General features: G+C 48.6%; 2 protein-coding genes across 5 annotated transcripts in view; both read left to right on the top strand.

Moving 5' to 3' along the window:
- Positions 1–9,869, top strand: part of LOC122378746 (SAM and SH3 domain-containing protein 3-like) — a 65,876-nt gene extending 56,007 nt beyond the window's left edge. For all 4 annotated transcript variants that reach the window (XM_043360201.1, XM_043360202.1, XM_043360204.1 and 1 more), the window contains 2 exons: positions 5,974–6,124; positions 8,153–9,869. In XM_043360201.1, coding sequence (XP_043216136.1) covers positions 5,974–6,124; positions 8,153–8,775 — 774 coding nt within the window. In that variant the 3' untranslated portion in view covers positions 8,776–9,869. The remainder of the gene's footprint in view (positions 1–5,973; positions 6,125–8,152) is intronic.
- Positions 9,870–11,175: 1,306 nt separating this feature from the next.
- LOC122378745 (cilia- and flagella-associated protein 300-like) lies at positions 11,176–19,585 on the top strand. Its single transcript, XM_043360200.1, has 7 exons — positions 11,176–11,308; positions 13,691–13,801; positions 15,085–15,166; positions 15,521–15,593; positions 17,160–17,326; positions 18,242–18,414; positions 18,791–19,585. Exons 2-7 carry the CDS (start codon positions 13,698–13,700, stop codon positions 18,987–18,989), a joined length of 798 nt encoding a protein of 265 aa, XP_043216135.1. The 5' UTR covers positions 11,176–11,308; positions 13,691–13,697; the 3' UTR covers positions 18,990–19,585.
- The last annotated feature ends 1,146 nt before the right edge of the window (positions 19,586–20,731 follow it).

Genomic DNA, 20,731 nt, shown 5'->3' with positions numbered 1-20,731 from the left:
TCTCTAATGACGCTCGCCTGACTCAGTCTCGACTGCTTGCGACGTCGTGACGAGCAATTCACGCGAACTTGGCGAGGTCACGGAGGCCGGCAGTTGGCACATTCTTGTTGGCCAGCCCATTCTTTCTGCATTTGTTGTGCAATGCATTCTTGTCGAAAGGAATCAAGTGAAATGACCCCTGCCAATTTCCTTTGGTAAATTTCTGGTAATGCCCGGTAATTTCTCGAATTTTGCCGGGTGAACGGAAGTGCCCCATCTCTTGAACGAATGTGCCCCATAGGTGGGGCAGTTTCGTGCAAATGTTCAGAGTTAATAAAAGTCATTTTTTCTAATGGAAGCAATAATTTTATAGGATAACTTTTAAAGAGGAAAACTATCTGCAATAGTTCCTTTCCATACTACAATCAACAATTTTGCCATTGCACTAACCAAAGAACAGATATATGGGTTTATGCATTTTTTGCACGAATGTGCCCCACTCTCCCCTATATGCTAAGTTTCAGCCCAATCGGCTCAGTAGTTGCCGAGTTATTGTACAAAACTGACACTTCTTCTTTTTGCAAGTGGCACATGCAGTGGGGTTTACCCACATGAACCGAGAATGGTCAAACACGAAAGGATGCAGCTACCGCGCACAAAAAGACCGCAAGCGAATCGGTCCAGTGATTGCTGAAATACAAGCCTCTCCGCCGGCCGCTCATACCCACTCAGAAATTTCCATTATCCTACGAACGCTTCGCTCGCTCACTCGCTCGTAAGAACTAGAGTCTAGGCTGTCTGCAAAGACTACAGGCCACTAACCAATCCACTTGGCCGCTCATTCAGCTGTTACACTAGGCGATCTTCCCACGCAACCGATATGTATAGAGAAGGCGTAAGGAACTCGCTACTGTAGCGGTTGAATGAGCCGGTCGAATTGATGGTGAGCGCGTGTTATAGTGTTTCTACGCGCTTTAGTGCCGTTTTTTTTCGCTCAAGTTTGTCAGACCAAATCTTTGTGCATTATACGCATTCCACTAACTATTCGGGTGCGTCTGAAAATCCAGACGGAGATACGGACGTTAAGCTATATAACAGACAACTTTTTACCGAAAAATTGTTTCACTCAACTAAAACATGACCGGGCGATCGTAAATCGTAGATTCTATGGCAAATTTAATAGGTGGGCGAGGTGCTAATGAAATCACACTTTATTATCATCGCCCGCTCCAGACAGCCCGTTGCCGCGCCCATCGTTCTCATTATGTTCCCACCCTGTCACGGGTGGCTCCCACACCGCCTGTAAACCAACGCCCCGAGAGCCCGCGGCGGCCACTGCATCAGATATTAATTCGCTCCAATGCAACCCCAAGGGTAGGATTTGGCCCCGTGGAAGTGCCTTTGATGTGCGAGATGCCCTATAGGTGACGGCTGTAATGTGAGAGGTCAGCGGCAGTCTAAATCAAAACGGCGCTATTCAAGCCATCTGAAATACGCAATATCTGAGTCAATGATGCGGTTCCGTCTGGGGCTTGGCAATGGATTGGTGCATTGTTTTGGTGGGTTGGCAATTGGTCTCATAAAACGCGGTCGCGTGCCAGAGGTCACATAATTTGATTTGAGTAGAGACCAGAGGAGCAAAGATCAGACCAGATATCAAAGTTAACCCACTCGCGGCTGGGCGCGCGCGCTATACAGGCGACCCCCAGGCGCTCCTCCGTTTTTCGTATCGTTTGTGGAGAAATTTCGCGTACAGGCTGTGAAATTTGGCATCGGAGTGCTCGTAATCTCCTTCTGCATCTTTGTGGCCACTCTCCAGAACTGTAAGTCCAAGAATTATTCGCATATCTCTCTGTCAAGCCGTGGTCTGCGAGAGGGCAGCTAACGCCCGAAGTCATATTTGAAAACTACTTTCCGATGCTTGCCTACGACCAACCGACTCAAGTTTTGCGGTTTTCTTCACTGTATGTATTCGTGAAAACAGATCAACTCTACCTCTACTCAGTCGGAAGTTCTGCTCGATTTTCCCGGTACTACTTTCTGTCGGACGTGGACTGCGCGCGGATGAACTCGACCTCAGCTCCCCCACCCGCCCCCATGGATGCCGGTACCACCAGCGGAGGGGACGGGACTCGGGCCGGCTAATGTCAACATGGCCGGCACCCGGGAGGCGACGGAGGCCCGCTGCCGCCGGCCCGCTCACCGCGGGTGTCGTGGTGGACGGCGGGCCAGACGCGCCAGGGGAGGAGGAGGGGGCTGCGGCTATCAGCCGGCCGCCTCGGACGCTGGGGTTCTACCCCGCCGTGTAGAGCGTCCACAAACCCAAGTCAGGACTAACACCAAGTATGACCGAGAACAGCTGCTGGCAGTCCGCAGACTGCTCTGCTGGGACGACGCGACTAGTGACGTCACCGAGAGGATCAGGGTCAGCCTACCCCCTCGTCTGTCTCACCTGATCCGCCGTACCAGAGCTCACGCACACCAATCAATCAGTGTCGTATGTGGGTCCGGCCGGCAGCACCGCGCGACGACCCGCGCACCAGAGGAGCCCAGTCACAGAACCCTCACCCAACCGGCCCGACTCACCATCTCGGAAACCCGCCGGCTCACAAAGACAGCAAACACCGGTCTTTTGATCGGCGTTTTGAACATTCAAAGCCTGAAGCCAAAACTACTAGAACTCACCGAAGAACTAAACCGTCACGATTTCGACGCCTGCCTCCTGGCCGAGACCTGGCTGCGCCCTTCTACTCCAATCGACTTCTCGTGATTCCCGGCTACTCTCTCAGCCGAGTCGACCGACCAGACGGCAGCGGCTACGGCGGGGTCGCCGTACTGTCAAAAACGGATATGAAAACTGTGACCATCAAACCGAGCACATCCCCGCACCCCGGCAGTCTCCTGGAAACCCGGTGGATGTTGTTCAAGCTCGAACGAAATCGCCAGTTAATTGTTTGCTCTGTGTACCGGCCGCCCCGACAGACCGATGCCGCTCTGCGAGCTGACTTTTCGGACCTCGAGACGCAGTTACAGCGTGTATTAATTGATTTTCCCAAGATTCCATTTATGATCTGTGGCGATTTAAACTGTGATATGTTGAAGGAGGAGAGTTTTCGTGCGCGTGTACACCTCAGTGACTTTTTATCGAATTATTCTCTTGAGCAGCTTGTAACCGTTCCAACGTACACTTCCGGCTCGTTGCTAGACGTCTGTATGGTTAAAAATAGAGAGCTTGTGCGTGATTGCTCTGCATCCTTTTGCCACTTCAGCCCACACAAACTCCTTCGTGTGTCTATTAACGTTCCGAAACAACGCAAAAATCCTACAGTTGTTCAATCCCGCTCGATCAACCGTATAGATGTCGATGCCCTGAACTCTGACCTGATGTTTGCCGATTGGGAGGGCGTGTTTAGTGCCACGAACGTAAGTGAGCAGTGGGATGCTTTCCTGACCGAATTTCTGCCGATTTTTGACGATCACGCACCTATAAAGAATATTACCATCCGTAATCCTACAGCACCAGCAGTTACCCCCGCCACACTTAAAATCATGGATCAACGTCGTACCGCGTTACAGCAGTTCGGTAGAAAGTCGGAGGTTTACAAAGACTTAATTTTAAACCGAACTGTCCGGGCCGCAGTGCGACGAGACCGACGCGGCGAACTTCACAGAGAGATTAGTGGGCGGGGTCCCAACAAGGTGTGGAAAAGTATTAGGTCGGTTGTGGCTGGTAAGAAAGACGGACCTAGTGTTCAACCTGATGTATCGGCTGACGTTTTAAATTCTTTTTTCGTTTCTGTGGGTCCCCGCGTCGCTACAGAGATCCGTGACCAAAATCCAGTTGTTGAGCAAATTGGCCGTTTGCCGCGTGTCGTAACCGGTAGATTTAAGCCCAGACCTATCTCTCTCGGTGAACTCGGTCACACCGTTTTCAATATGCGCAATTCTGCCGCCTGTGCGTCTGATGGCGTCTGCATTCGCATGCTGAAAACTGCTTTCCCATCTATCGGTGACGTTATCCTTCACATCATTAACACTTGCATCTCAAGGTCCGATATCCCCTTTCATTGGAAACACTCTATAGTTCACCCCATCTTCAAGTCTGGAAACCCATCTGATCCCACTAATTTTCGACCTATCTCCTTAGTACCTGTCATTATGAAGGTGGTCGAGCGAGTCATTCACAAACAGCTCTATCGCTATCTCTCCCAAAACCATCTCCTGGCCAATACCCAGCACGGTTTCCGACCCCGGCACTCAACTGAGACAGCACTTCTGTCCGTCAGTGACCAAATCCTGGCCGCCACCGATAGGGGGGATGTCTCTATGCTATGCCTTATTGATTTAAGCAAATGTTTTGATGTCATCAACCATGAGTTATTACTCGCTAAATTGGCAATGCACGGCATAGAGACATCCTGGTTCGCCGCTTATCTCCAGGGTCACACACAGAGTGTGTCATTGAAGGACGAGTCCGGTCGCCGGGTATTATCACAACCTCTCCCCAACTCTATGGGCGTCTTTCAAGGCTCGGCACTCGGTCCCTTACTCTTCACGGTATTTTCCAATGATCTATCACTTTATTCTGAGGATGCAGCAGTCTTCCAGTACGCTGATGATACTCAATTGTTGGTGAGTGGCCCTTTAAACGACCTTAGGGGACTCATCTCGCGCTTGGAAGCGTCACTGGCGTCTCTCGACCATTGGTTCAGTGCAAATGCTCTTAAAGTTAACACTGCTAAAACTCAGCTCATGGTTTTCGGCAGTCGGCAAAATTTGAGAAGCATACCTGCTTTCACCGTTTCTTTTCGCGACACCAAACTAGTGCCATGCAAGCAGGTGGGCAACCTGGGCGTTATCTTCGACGGCACCCTGTCCTGGGACGCGCATGTGTCCGAGCTCAGTCGCCGATGCACGGGTCTCCTAATTGGCCTCTCCCATGTCCGCCACTACCTCCCCGACGGTGTCACCAAGACACTAGTGGTGGCTCTCGTCATGTCACGGATCCAGTACTGTCTCTCCGTATTTGGTAATGGTAGCCAAAAGAACTTCGATCGCATTCAGAAAATTCTTAACTTTGCCGCTAGAGTCATTTTCGGTCGCCGTAAATTTGATCATGTCTCCCATCTCCGGGACCAACTCGGCTGGATGGCACCTAAAACAATGGCTGAATACCATACCCTTATCACGGCGCACAAGGCCATCCAGAGAGGTGAACCCGAGGAGATCGCGACCCTATTTTCCAAAAATTCCCAAACACGAGCAAGGTCTACTCGCCAAGACCACCTTTTCCACTTACCGCGACCCCGACGAGAGACCGGAAAACGTAGATTCGCCTACCGTGCCGCGGCGCTCCTAAATACTCTCCCCCTCGAGCTAACGCAGTTGCCTCCAGCCAGATTTGCCCGTGCTGTAAAAAAGGGGCTTAAGCCTAGCCAGAGTAGCCATAGTAGCTAGCCTCATGACTCTTGGACTATGAAAGGCAAACGAGTCTGTGTGTACATAGTTATGAACGCGGCTTCGTGCGGGTTACACCAAGTATGTGCGTGTTCGGCGTTCGCGTTGTGTATTTCGTATCCGTAAGTGTGTGCGTTTTCTTGTGTAGGTACCTATTTCTTGTGTTATCTTCAACCAGCTCGGACTCGGAGTGTAATCGCCACGCCGATTGTGGATTGCTCTTGATCGTCAATACATACATACATACATACATATAGGTAGTAGGTTTCTAGTTGACATTAAGAACGCCGATAAAGTCCATCAATTGGTTCACAAAATAATTGGAACAGTGCAGTTAGGTAAAACGGGAAAAAGTTCAAATCCTTTCACATTTAGCAAATATTTTTCACAATCCGTTCGAGTTTACCGGTCATGTCGGTACCCGTAAACTCGTCATAGTGCCATAATCATCCTCGCTAGACCACGCCCGTGCTAATCAAGGCTACTTGCTAACCCAATGCTAACGATGCTAACCACCCTGTCCGTCTGTGTCGGCAGGAGTACGCCTCGATATTCCATCTGCACGGGTTTGACAGCGTCGAGGACTTCCACTCGCTGGAGGCGGAGCAGCTCTCCGACCTGGGCATAGTCGACCCGGAGCACCGCTCCAGCCTGCTGGGCGCCGCCCAGGTGCTCACTGCCGGACCAGGTGCGTACTAGCGGGTCTTCTCTGGTGGAAAGTGGCAGTGAAGTATGAATGTTGATGGTATCACGTTACGCACTTAAAACGATAATGTTCCGGCGAAATAGGCAAGTTTTTTGGAGCTAGCTATGTAGGCAATTGGCCCCTTTTTTCTTGAGAGTGCCTACCTACACTTGACCTCGTCTGGGTCATATCCTTCACACCCCGCGACTTCGTGCCTCTGGCGGTCGGTGGCACGGTTTTGTGACTTTGTCACGGTTGTCACCATGTCTCCCTAGCCTCCGCGGTCTGCAGTTCGCGTCGCCCTTTGACCCCATCCCCGGCGAATCGCTCACTACCCCATACAAGGCCCAAGCTCACCACCTTATCCAACAGTCCGTGCGTCGAACTGTGTGACTCAGGAAACGGTAATGCTCTGTCCAATCAGTGGTGGCGGCTAGTCCCAAGAACGGCCGGGAGTGGCGCGCAGGGTGTACGGTCTGATGGAAATTGGCAAATTAGAATTGCACTGTGTAGTAAAAAGTACCGCACAGTGTGCGAGAGCGGTGGCAGCGAGCGTTTCGGTGGCAGCGTGCGAGCTTAGTCGGAAAGTTGGTAGATGTTTTGCCCGTCGAAAAAGTTCCCGACTGCCAATACCAAGTCTATGTAAAACCATAGTGGGCTGAGAGACATCCGTGTAATGCGGTGCAATCTATATGTTAATCTTTTTATCGGTTTTACCTCCGACTGCCAATCCTCAGTCCAGGTAAGACAGCTTAAAGCCGAGGTAGCGGAGGTCAGAACTGACAGACGTGCGATTATGCCAATGTAACAACAGGCTAATTGGCTGAGAACGGTGCGCCAACTCATGAATAAATAATGAAGACATTCATTAAATGCAAAAGCTTATGCGTTGCTTGTCCTTTATATAGTAGTTTCTCAGGCCTCCTCGGGGGACAAAGACATACGAAAGGACTTGCAACTGGCAACATTAACTGGACCGGCGAAAAAAGTGCATTGACGACTCGTACGAGAGTCGAGCTACAATTTGCCCTTGCAACTAAACGCATTCAGATGGAAGTTGTATGTAAATATCAAATGGCATAATTTGTGCATTTTAAACGAAAACTGATCATGATTAAAAAAGCTAGGCGATACAAGCGCGATGTTTTATCTAGTTATCACCCACTTTATGAAATATGATGGCCAACTGATTTCATAAATATGTCTAACAATACTGAACAATTATTATACCCACTATCTTTTATCTTGGGAGTGAAGCGATGGAATACTATTCGTGTGAATTCTCTCCCGCAAAAGCACCAGTTATTCGTTGATGGGATATTTTACAACATTAAGATGCGCTACAAGATAATAATCCGTGCGTTGCGCAACACAACTTCAGGGGCGACTTCATTAGGCGGGCGAACGTGCGAAAGGGCGTCACTGGGTAGGTAGGTATACCACCAATCATAAGCTCGTTACCGCTCGCCCCAGCGTCATATTATCGCGGTCTGAGGCACCCCACCCAGTTAAACGGCAGTGCATGGTGTTCCGGGTCTGTGAGATTAATCGACAGTTAATGTCAGCCTCCCAAGTCGTAAACCTTATTTCGCATTAATTTGTAACCTCCTGGTAGTTTGATAACATTTTGTCAACCATATGTAGCATCAGTGAAATACCTCATATTCTATAGAATATGAGGTATAGATGCATTATGCATATTATAATATGCATAATGCATCTGCCCGAAGACGACAAAAGCAATCCTTTGTTACCGGACGTTTGGGCCAGGGAATGCCTTCGTCGGTGAAAACGAATACAACGCACGACATATCAGAAAGCTCTGCCTCTGACAGTTCGTAAAACCGCTGTACACCTGTGTGAGAACACCCGAAGCCCTACCACCTTGTACAGAATAAGGCGCTGAGCGCGTCCACCCGTGCTGCTGCTGCTAATGATGTTCCCGATAATGCTAATGATGTAATGATAATAATAGCCCAGCTGTGTCTATTTGTCGAGCCCGACTGACGTGCACCGTCTCACCGTCCGCAGACGCGTACGGCGCCGAGCCACTGTGCGACTTCAGCCAGCCGCTGCTCTCGGAGCTAATCCGCGACTCGGGCTGCTACGACGTCTGGCGGCTGACCGAGGAGACCGCCACCAGTGAGGGAGACCCGACCGAGCGGCCGACCTCTCCGGCAGCGGAGGGCGCGCCGCACCCGGACGGCGCGCCCGCCGCCGGTCCGGCGTCCCGACCCGACTCGCCGAGCCTCGATCGGACAGAGCCGCGGCAGGAGGAGGGGGAGGACCGTGCGGAGGAGGCGGGAGAGGAGGAGCGCCAGTGTCCCCCGGAGGAGAGCGCAGCCGCACCCGCGGTCGGCGCGCCCGAGCAGAACAGTGAGACGCTGCCGGCTGAGGCCGGACAGTGCGCCGCGGCAGAGACCAGTGAGGCGGGAGACCTGGTGCACGCCCAGCCGGCCACCGTGACGCCCGCCGCGTCGGACGCCGCGCGCCAGGCCACTCCGCCACGCGCCGCTGTGGACTTTGCGCGCAAATTTGAGAGCGCGCGCAGCGTGTTCGAGCCGAACTGTGTGCGCCGCCAGATTCCGGTGGGAGTCCGCGGGCGGACGCCGGTCGCCGAGTCCGCCGGTGTCGGCGACGAGGTGACCGTGTAGGCGGCGACGGTGGCGCCACTGTCAGCGTTACGTCAGTCACATGTAACTCCAGTTGGCGCGGCGGCCGCTAGTCGACGAGGATGGCGAGCTCTGTGACCGACTGAACCTGCGTTGTCCCACGCTGTCAAATGCTCTCAGCTCAGTGCAGAAAGTTGCCGTGACGTTGAGCGAGTGTGGAATGCTCTCGGATAACTTAATCGGAGGGGACTGTATTCGAACTGGAGTCTCATTTAGTCGGTTTTGAGGACTTCGTATGGGTGTTTTTGTTTCTTTTCAATGCAGTCATGTTTGTGATTTTTTTTTTTGCAAATCTGTGATAGACTGGACTAATGGTGTTATGGTTTTATGCTCAATGTTTCACTTTGAGCCATAATACCCATGCATGCCAATGTTCGGTAAAGACCCGACATTTTGTTTGTATATCCATGTTACAACATTGTATCCCCTTAGTTGCAAAGCATCGGTACTGTCGACAAAGGACACTGACAGCTTATGACCATGGTGAATATGATGGGACCGAGTAGCCATGATACCCCACGCCCCTTCGTAAATATTCCCACATTCATAAGCAAACATCATAAAACCTCTCAACAAGGCAGATTTTCTTCCATTACCGCAAAGCCTCGAGTGCCTCGAGCTAAGAGCACTGCAGCGCGCTTGATGTCCCTAACCATCTGTGCTGCGCCAATTCAATGGAACATCTGTGCTGTTCACTGTTATCGTTTAAGGGCTCAAACGTCCCTGGTCAGTCTGCAAAGCCACATTACCACCATATACGGCTAACTATTGTCAGGACGACTTGTGGGACATGACAGAATGTGAAATGTCCTATACACTACACAGATGTCCCCAATCCGTGTCATGGCCGGGACCTGCCAGTGTCACAAGGTGTCGCAACATGTTGCTTTCTGTTCCTCAGAATAATATGAGGAGCCTACGCACTGTTATGTAGGTTCACATGTGAATACCAGCGTGGTAACTGTATACAATAATGCTAAGTCATGCGAGGCTGGTGCAGTGTATTGCTTGTTGGGTTCATGACTGCAAGTGTAAATCATTTGTCATATTGTGTCAATAAATGTCAGCAAAATGAATGAGATGGTGCTATGCTTTGTGCATACTAAATTGCCAGCATTGGTAATTGGTATGCTGGAAACAGGAAACAAATCAATCAGCTGCAGTCATGCTAAAAATATTTTTCCTTAACATTAATATCATTGAACATAAAAATGAAAATAAGGAAGGGAATGGAATAGTGAAGCGAATCTTTGAAATGATTATATGAAGAGCTTGCTTTGGACCATGGACAATTAAAGCTTATACATATATGATTACTTCAATGGTAACTTAAAAATTTAATTTATTACCTGCCCATTGGCACAGAAGTTACCCCAAAACTAGCATGGTCAGCTATTTAAGGAAATAGTTCACTTTTGGCATAGGATTTTGAACTGGAATAGCAGTTCCATAGCTTGAGCTGAGACTAGCACAAATCAGGAGCTTTAACAGCCCACAATCACCCTAGACGAAGATATTCCGTTTCTTGTTCCGTAAAGAGTGCCTTGTAGAGGAATGTATGCCTTGCTGGGGAATGCAGCCACATCATCATCAGCCAATAAGCATACTGCTTAATAGGATTGAACTATGCAATATGATTGGTTAATGCATAATTAGCTTCTGCGTGAAACGTTATTTACATAGAATATAGTTCTCTCTATACTAAAATATAGAATATAATCCTTTTTATCAAAAGATTCTTTTCTATTTCTGATAATTTTTATCATAAATATCATAAATCCATTGAAAAAAAAATCGGAAGAGTGAGCTATTCCCTTCAAGTAGCTAGGTGCCCTACCTACCTAACACATACCTACACAGTACACACAGTACTTACCACCTACCCAGCTAGGTAGGTACCTATCAAATATTCAACGGAAAGCTTACCCCTAACTTCCTAATGTGTCACAAACAAGGCTGTAGAACTCGTTGATATGCAAGCAAGACCAAAACCAAAGCAAGACCCTTTAGTGCCCTAGAAGGTATTGTGTGTGGGGATAAATGTAGGCATTTTACCTGATCTGCAAAGAAACGCTGTTTGTAAGTTGCCAAGCAACATGCTGTTAACCGCAAGTTTAAACTCAAATTGCTGGGCAACCCCAGTTACCACATTATTTATTAAATGATTAGAAAAGCCACAGCTGCGTCATAAAAGGTGCAAAACTGGAATATTTAAAATAGAATCCTATAAAACATAGCTAGTGGGTGTATTGTTAAATAAATCAAAATGACTGGCTACTTTTCCATTTTCTTAACAATACGTTTATAACTCTGGCTGAAGTCTTGTGCCATACGTTATACACCACTAGTCTGAGTTTCCGGGAGCACAGCGTTTCCATGACAACCGTGAGTCCGTCCGGGGCGGGACTGGAGGTGGTTTCGTTCCGGGTTTCTCGCCTGGTTTCTCGCTTGGGTTTCTCGCAGGTTTCTCCAAGGCCATATGGTTTCTCGGTAACCGCCGTCGTCGTCAAGACGGGTGAGCTCATTGTGTTCAGCTTGTCAAGACGAATCGGACGATATGTATTTTGACCTTGAGGTTACGTGACCTGAGGTCAACTTTTGAGTTTTGACCCTGAGACGTCAATTTTATCTGACCTGAAAATGGCCTGAGTGAGCTTTGTCGAATCTATGAAATTATGTCGGTAGATTTCCGATTTCGATTCCTCCAGCTGGGTGGCTCAAATACATTACGAGCCCCCCCCCCCCCCCCGGCCCCCCTCCAGCCGAAAAGCTGGAGGGGCCCAGCCCCCGCTAGCCCCCCCCCCCCCGGCTCCCGCGCCACTGAGTGCCGTTTACCGCTTGCCGCTAGTTGGCTTCGTTTTCGAGATCTTAGGGGTGACGGGTATCCATTACTCCCCCTCCCTGTTGGTGCGAAGGTCGCCCGGACTGACTGCCGGTGCCGAACCAGGAATCGGCCGCCGCCTATGCTTGGGAATAGGGACGGTTAGAATATGATTTACCTGTATGGCCGCAGCCAGTGCATCGTAACCGGGGGGGGGGGGGGCGGGCACAAGGGGCGCGTTCCGCCTCATTAGATGCATGGTGACCTATGGGCCCGAGAGGCCCTGCAGTGCCAATTGGCCGCTCAGGGTCCAAGCGTGCCTTATTTCGACAAGATAAAACCCGCAGGACTCGTGAGAGCACCTCACGGAGTCACGGGCTCCTGAGTCGCCACACATCACACATCTCCATAAGGGCCCCACTCCGGCTTCTGAGTTCTGAGGGCCCTGTGCTGGCCTCTGAGTGACCTTGCTGACCTATTAAGCGTCAGCTCTAATAAGGGTCCTGGCCCATACCCGCATGGAACGGCTCCACACCAGTGTCTCTGAAGTCTGAGGGCCCATAACGGCGCCTGTGAGGGTCTCACACCGGCGCCTTTGAGGGCCCAACACGCCAATCTGAGGGACTAACACCAATGTTTCTTAAGACCCTACATCGGCGGTGGCTCTGAGGGCCCCACACTGGCGCCTCTGAAGGTCTTACACAAGCGCATCTGACGGCTACCTACCTGCAACTCTGTGGGCCCCACACTGGTGACTCTGAGGCCTCCCAGTGACGCCTGAGAGTACCACGCCGGTCTCCAGGATCCCACAGGGCTCCTGAAGGCCTCTGCTGGCCCTTGCTGGTCTCTTGAAGACTCCTTGTCCCCATGCATGTGTCTCTGAGGAGTGAGGACCCCCCACAACGATGCCTTTGAAAGTCTTCACCGGCGACTGTGAGGGCACCACACAGACACGTCTGAGGGCCCTACACCGCCACCTGAGACACCAGCCTGAGGCCCAACATCGGCGACTCTGAGGGTCCCACATCGGCGCCTCTGGGCCCCACACCGGTGCCGCTGGCAGCCAGCCACCGGTAACTCTGTAGGTCCTACACCGGTGACTCTGAGGGCCCCACCGGCGTTTGAGAGTACCATGCCGATCTCTAAGAACTCCACAGGGCTCCTGAAGATACTGCCGGCCCTCACTTGCCGGCCTGTAAAGGCCCATTGTTGGCATCATACGGCCCGTTACCGGCCTCTGAGGGTCCTTTGTCGGTCTCTGAGAGGCCCTACTGGGTTATTAAGCATTCGCATTTCGCACCAACAACTCCAAGGGCCCCACACACAGCCATCTGTGCTGTGAATGGTGTGGGCTTAGCGCCACACCAGTGTCTGAGGCACCACAACGGCGTCCATGTGAGGGATTTTGTCGAAAAAGGTCATTTTGCTGCTTTCGACGAACGTTTTCAGTGAAAGAAGCAGAAGACGGTGAATTCCCCAGAACCTATTTTTAATTCTGCATTTTTTAATACCTACATATTTGCAGCGCAAAGCCGTGGAACGCACAAGGGATCGTTTCAGGCAAGATAACAACATCTCCATTACCTACCTATGAGCTTCAACATCATGATATGGATTTAATAGAACCGTCCGGAGTCGAAGTTGGAGTCGGAGTCGGAGTCGATTTTTGAAGCCGGAGTCGGAGTCGGAGTCGGAGTCACCCTAAAATCCATCGACTCCGCAGTCCTGCCTCCTACCGTTTTTCGCTTAATTTTGAAATACCCGGGGCATGGCCCCCTTCCCTCATTGGTGAGAAGTTGGCCCAGCATTTGGCTCAGACCCCCGTCCGTGTGCCCCCGTGACATCAGGGTATATCAGCATAGTCTATTTGCCTTTTGGTTTGACTGGTATGATTTGGATGATAGGAAGGTGTCCACAGTGGCCTTAGATGGCGCTGCGCCGGACCCTCAGTGACAATCCCGAGCAGAGTGCATATATCCTCGGATGTAATCCCTTATGCATATTTTACTGCGGTCCGCGTGGACGGCATGCAATTTTTGTTGACTACATATGTATAGCAAATCGTTTTGTCCACAGCCTCAAGATGGGGTTGGAAGCAAAGCCTGATTCATACAGGTTCAGATTGATGCCCCAAAAGGAATGGAACTTCATGAAAAACAAGGACGCATCCGAGTGCCTGATGAAGTGGTAAGCACGAAGAAGCCAAGTCGCCTATTATAATTGTACCATCACCGTCTTATGAGATGTCTCATTTGCGCAATGCAGCGAAAGAAGGTGCATTAACCCTCACGCCTGTGTGCGGCGTTTTACAGCGTCTAACTTGTAGGTAGTGTTATCGATTGCCCCCCCCCCCCTCCCCTGCCGTTCGGCCCCTGATCGAGCTAGGACTTCGCGGAAAAGAACGAGCGAGCTACCTGTGACGAGAGGAACCGATGATACCCAGCTTTTAAGGTCCTAGTCATTGGTTGACCTTTCAGGTCGGGTCAATCACCCAAAAGTGGGGGAAATCGTAAGCTGCTAGAACGTCGTAAAGTGAAGCTGTTGTCGGGCTATTCGGAGTGCTGATCACGATTTTCATTCAGTTTTATCACAGCTGATGCCTTCATGCATTTTGCCAGGTCGGCTTGGGTCAGATCAGGTAAATTAGTAGGCGTCCTGCCGGCTATCCGTAGTAGGTGTCAACCACCACTGACGGCGTCGTAACATGTTTCGATGGCGCTAAAACTACTTCCTTAATGTTCATATGGATGCTTAATTCGAAACTAGCTCCAAAAAACTAACCTAGAAGCATGTAAAACTCGAAAAAGTGAACGAAGGTCATCAAAGGTCAATGACCTTGACCTGACCTTGACACCCACCATAGTGCATGGTCCATGGAACCAACATCATTTCACACGTTTGAACGTTTACAATAGTAAAAAGACTGGAAACGTGCGGACAATGTTGCTGTCACGCCGAATCGCGATTCCGGCCAAACATGGTCTCGAGAAATAGGTCTCAGGTCAAAGCTCATTTGGTTCAGGGCAGCGTCATAAACATTTCAGAGTGGGTGTAAAATTGATCAACTCTGGGGTGCTGAAAGTTTGGTCGCGAATGCCATCGACCGATTTTTGCGCGAGTTATTCGCGAAAAAACAAGGGGGAATCCATCCGACCCCCTCCCCCCTAGCAGGGGGACTTCCGACTGTAGAGCCCCGCCCCCTCAGTCACTCGCGGTATGGTTAATTATGGAACATAGCTCATTTGCGGATTAATAGTTTTTGAATCTCTGATTGTTGTTCGGGGTCACGGAATAATTGAATGGTGGTGCAAACTCTTTTCAGGGACCCTTTATTGTGTTGGACCATCTTGCGGAGGTGCAAGGAACAGCTGTTTTTCTTGTTTCCTCGACGGAATATTCATGAATTGGTAGGGAGTAACTTATATACCTACTGGTTTTGTTTTAGGCTGCACTATTTGACTATTTCTCAGGTCGTTGCGTGACAGAATATCGGTGCAGGCCTTCTGTTACGACAAACATCTAGACATTCACAACCGGGTCGAATTTGTGCAGGTGAGGTACTTCTCATGAAGGGCACCTTTATGCATATTGCAAGATGCCTAAAAATGTGCTGTGTTTCCGTCTTCACTGCTGCGTTACGACATATCACTTGCTCAGTGCCTATGAACAATGCTGAATGAGCAAAGATCTTACATCTTGCAGGTGTGTGATCTTTTCAGCTGCTATAAGCTATATCAAAAATGCCGGCAATAGTGACGGATATAAACACGCATTTTTACGAGAAACTATCCCAACTATTGACGTCTAATGTTGAGGTTAATGTTCGCACTTCTTTGATGCATAAGGGCATTTCCTGAATAGAGCGCGGTGTTTTATAAGTTGTTGATTATGTTGAACCATTTCCAGGAATTTTTAACCGAGCCTACGATCCTGGCGAGTTTGAAAGTTCTCACTGAAGCTAACAAATGGTCACCGTTGAGTAAGTGCCTCTATAGTACCCTCAGTTTACGCTGGTTATAGTCTGAATTAGGGTAAGGTGCCTAATTAGCGACCCCCTTAATTTGAACCGTCATTGCTCACGCTCTGTGGGTGCCACTGTATTACTGGCTTGATTTTCGGAGAGACCGTTCATTTTTCTATTAAAATATAGTCATTTTCTGCCCCAATATTCACTAACTTACTTGTAGTGAGCATTTTGGCAAACCATTGCAAAAAACGCTAATAGGGAACTCTTCCCGATTAGCGAACGGGGAGGGTCGCTAATAAGTCTATGGGTTTCCCCATATTAAAAATGGCAAAATATGCGACGCCTGAAAAGATGAAATATGATCTCAAAAAGGTAACCTATACGCAAAGCACTCAATCACTCGAACAGGAACGTTTATCCAACACATTTATGGAAGTAAAAACTGATCACGTGATGCACCGAAAGGCGAAAAGAAGGCGGAAACCCAAATTTTGCGGGCTATCTCGTATGATATTCGAGGTCCGCGCTGAATTCGGCACCCCTGCAGTCGGTGACGACATTTGGCATCCCCTGCCACACATTGCAAGCTTCAGCAACACCTCATTTTTATTTCTCTCTTTTCCCCTTTCTTTCCCTTCTTGAGCTATTTGCGACCATGTCAGGCGCAAATAGGAAATATGAGTTGCGACACATTTTTAACCGCCATGCTGTGCACAGTTGAGCGATTCACTATGGGAAAACGGCATTCAATTGAAGAAGGAACGTCGATTCAGAATAAAAAAGGTGCATCATCCTAATGTGCATCGCTTTTCATCAGAGAGGGCCCAAACACACACGTTATGGATAAGAAACTCATCATTTTTATTTAAACTCACCTGAAACGTCCCACCAGAAACATCGACGACTGGAAAATAATTTAATTTGATAACCAAAGTATGGCTGACCTTTTGACGATATTTTTACCCCGTTTTCGCCTGCTAGTTTTTCTGTAGGGAGGTAGGTCGCAAATCGGAAAGGGAGACGCTAATTAGGCACCTTACCCTACATGCGACCATGCGGTTTCATAGTTTGCTTAGTATATGAATAACAGTGTATCTCATTATCTTCAATGTTACCGTATGATGTTGCATTTATTTTTCTTTGTTGCACTTATTTGTATTATTGTAAGATCAAATATTGTGAAACTTAATCCTCTTTTAAGTAACGCTTTACAGTGATAAAAATATATCTATATAGATACCCATCTCCGTTGAGTGGAACTAGCAATGCCGTGTGAATTCGGTTAGGTGCCATGAAGCTCAACACTGTTGTTGATTGCCTGTGCTGAACGTGACAATGGTGCAATGGATGCTTGGGCGATGAATTTAGAAATTGCCATGGCAAATTCTAGTCGCATCTGATAGGCAAATAGGTATGTATATGTAACATTATTCATACTGCACACGACATTCTACATAGCGTCGTTTATATATTTCTGCGTATGTATATAAGTACCTACTAAGTAGCAAAGTTTTTACATTGCGCAATCCTTATTCGTTTCATGACACCTTATTCACGCAATCCTTATTCAATGCGCAGTGGTGCCAGCGGCCTCCGTCTCCGTGGAGCTGGTACCGTGCACAGAGACCACAATGCGCCTGTTCGACAAGCTGACCGACAGCGGTATCGTCAGAGACAACGGAAACATCAGAAAGTGCATGGAGGAGTGGTTCGGCGACTTGGTTTTGGCTGACGAGCTCAGAAAGGTATGTGGCTGTTTCATTGTTTAAGAGTATTATCATTAATAATCCCTATTTATCATTCGAGTTTTGTCGTAGTCATGTGCTGTCGCAACACTTTTATTAGCGTTGAACTCTTCATTATGCTACCTGGCTTGGTTAAGCTGCATCGAATTTGAAACTGAGAAGCACGATTGAATGATAAGGCAGTACATTGGCAAATTCGTTTGGTATTTCAACAATTTGCCTATGTGAACAAGTACATATGTAGTTGTTTTAGCACGTTGCTGGTTCTCTTTCTTTTAACATTTCTTTTAGGCTAGTGCTTGTGATTGATCACTGATCAGTGACACAATCACCACACGCGAGAAATATGCATCAATGAACAAATGAATTAAATTTGTTGCTCTTCCGCAAAGCACGTTCAATGTAGCTGTTCGTGGTTATTCGTACTCATTCACTCAGATCCGGCCCGGAGGACCAGAATATTCGTGCGGATAGTTCGTAATAGCTCGCGTTTAGTCGGTTCGATTCGTTAACCGGAGGACCAAAAAGAGTTTGTAAAGGTTTATTCTTGATTGACAGCGAGACGGTTAAAATGGATAAAATACGGCGGTCGCAATTCGTCGTTCTCGGCACGTCGTTCACGGGCCGCGTCGACCACGTCGTAACACCGGGCCGTGTCGCCCCGGCGGAGTCACATTTGAGACTCGTGATCGTCAGACCGCGTCGGCCACGTCGTATCACATATGACACCGGGCCGTGTCGCACCGGCGGAGTCCCGTTCCAGACTGTTGGGCCCCCATCCCGTCTCAGCTCTCGTGGTAGCATAACACCTGGGCATGAGAACTAGGACAGGAGCTAGATATGTCCGTTGGTAGCAGTAAGGTTTCCGATACTGGTACAGCCCTGATTCTAGCGTCTGTACTTTTTACATCACAGCTTCTGGGTGGTGGTGAATCCGACTACGAGGACGTATTTACGGAGGCGGAGCAGTCCGAGTTCTTGTTCCGCCTGTTCCGCCACCTGGCACTGGGCGGCCGCTGGTGCCAGTACGAGGACAACGTGCAGCCTTACTTGGATGTCACCAAACTCATCTATAAGGAGCTGGTCAGGTACGAGAGTACTGTAATTAGAGTGACGGCTAAGCTGTGTGCAAATAGCAATGGCCCAATGATAAGCTCATAGCTTCTGGGTGAAACATGATTGGTGACAATTAACCGTTTTCACGACGGCCATCTGGTACACATTTGGTGCACGTTTGGTGCAGATTAGGCGCAGATTTGGCCAAAACGGCTATTAGGCGCCAAGGTCAGAAAAGGATAAGGGCACTCAGGCGTTGCAGCTGAACGTTTATGAAGTTATACGACTATCAGGACCCTTTAGGGAACTCACTTGAAATCAATTTTTGAAAATTTGAACGTTGTTAGACGTCCACCAGCCTTTGGTTGGTTCGAGCCGCCCATAACGACAGTTTTATTTTTTCCACAGCGTTTGTAAGAGTAGCGATTCTGTCGGCCTGCGCGTAACCAGCCAGGTGTTGAAAGTGACGGCGAAGTCGGAGGATGGCAGCGATCTGATCCCGCGAGAGGCGGACCATCCACAGAACTTCCTCTACCTGCTGGTCAACCCGCTTAAGAGGAGCGTCCTCACGCTCTACCACCAGTTCGGCGCCCTGCTGCAGAATTAGTCCAGGAGCGCCAGCGACGGTCGGACACCATTTGGTGTGTATGTCAGGAGCACACATCAAATGTTTATTGTGTTTGTGTGTTTGTGCGTCTGTTTTTCCAGTGTTTCATCGTCATTCATGCTAATTAGAGTCCATTGCAGCCACTGTGAGAGCGAAAAAATGTTTTGAATTTAATCGAGTTCCGCCATATAAAGTAGGTTCTCAACATAGGTACTGTCAGATAAAGCGAAGCGCTGATATTTGCCTCAGTTAGGCAGTCACGAATTTCGAGTATTTGTCCGTCCACATTTCAATGACGATATATTTCCATCTGAACTATAGTAAGGGTAACATGAACACCAGGTTACAAAGAGCAGTACGGAACCGGCTAGATGTTGCATCGATTTTTATTCCATCTCGTCATGGTTTGAATACATACACACGTATTGGGCATACTAATAGTTCATTCAAAAACATAAAATAAGCACTAATGTAAGCTGCACCGGGAATGATACAAACATATTTCATTCAACACATATAGCTCCTTTAATGAAGGTATCGACTTTCAACAGGTGTTATATTGTTTTGGTATACAATATACATGCATCGACAATGAATGATCTGTCAACTCAAATGAAATGTAAAATTATGTAAATGCGTACAATGAGATAAGATAAAACAAGAAGACAGACTAGCGGCGTCTGGTACGTACTTGTGCCATCTTGTGCTGTTTTGGTAAGCTGAACATAACAACGGGTTTTTATGGCTTCAAAGGGCACCAAGTACCAAGTAAGGGTAGAGTGAAGCAAAGCGCCCACCCCTATTACTAAGTGTGAGATGCTTGACATGTTATAACATGTCTACTGAATAGCCATTTTCAAGAACAATGGGGATCCTGCTTGCTTCTCCTTTTCGCATCTGTATGTCGGAAGTTCTGAACTTAAGACAAGGATGAGTAGGTACATTTTTGCCGATTTTTCTTCTGGAATTGATGCTTTCTTTGCTGCTAAAACTTTAATGTGCAGTTTGAATTAAGCCACGAAATTTAGCTTTGCCAAACCTGTGGATGGAAGCTACATATTGAGCATTTTGTTGCTTGTTAAACATTCACTAAGCATATGTCGGGCTGGTAAAATTGGTCCTGAATGTGCTGTTGAGATAATACGCCCACTAGGGTGTGAGGCGCCCATCGCCACGCCATGCGTGGATCGCCCATGGTCGTAAATACAACACAATATAATACAATACAATACAATACAATAGGCAAATCGACCCATCATGGTCGTTTTACCCTTCAATGAGCGTTATACCGCATGACTAATTGCAAGTGTTTTGGCTCGATGTGAGCCGCCGTACACGTTCCTAATGCTCATGCTGCTTATTCAGTATGCAATATACTGATTTAAATTTCTGGCCTGGAACGATTAATTCGTACGAAATTGTCTGGAAGGTGTGTTCGCTCCACGAGACAATGTCGGGTGTTTGCTGGACAAGTAAGGTGACGGTAGAGCCAAATATGTTTTAATATTGTCACCTGCCGATGTAAGGTCGACTGAAATGAAAGATAGATAAACTATATTAAATTGATTAAAATAGCAAGTGGATGAACTGGGCGCGTCATTTCCACTCATAAGGGCATAAATGCCCCACGGGTGGGGCAAGGCGCCCGAGTTGCAGTTTTCCCGACGACGTCGTACTTTAAAAACCGCCCATGCCACATGATTCTGATCCTTTAGGTATTCGAAGAAAGACAGATACTGGAC

The sequence above is a fragment of the Amphibalanus amphitrite genome, unplaced genomic scaffold (genome assembly GCF_019059575.1).
Source record: "Amphibalanus amphitrite isolate SeventyFive unplaced genomic scaffold, NRLGWU_Aamphi_draft 000064F_arrow, whole genome shotgun sequence".
NCBI lineage: Eukaryota > Metazoa > Arthropoda > Thecostraca > Balanomorpha > Balanidae > Amphibalanus > Amphibalanus amphitrite.
This window is presented reverse-complemented; position numbering and strand designations above follow the sequence as displayed.

What these genes read in the sequence shown, in the direction of transcription:
- LOC122378745 (XM_043360200.1), top strand. Translation starts at nt 13,698, where the DNA reads ATGGGGTTGGAAGCAAAGCCTGATTCATACAGGTTCAGATTGATGCCC. An exon ending in ACCGGGTCGAATTTGTGCAG is followed by an intron (nt 15,167 to 15,520) that starts GTGAGGTACTTC and finishes AACCATTTCCAG; the next exon opens with GAATTTTTAACCGAGCCTAC. An exon ending in ATCTATAAGGAGCTGGTCAG is followed by an intron (nt 18,415 to 18,790) that starts GTACGAGAGTAC and finishes TTTTTTCCACAG; the next exon opens with CGTTTGTAAGAGTAGCGATT.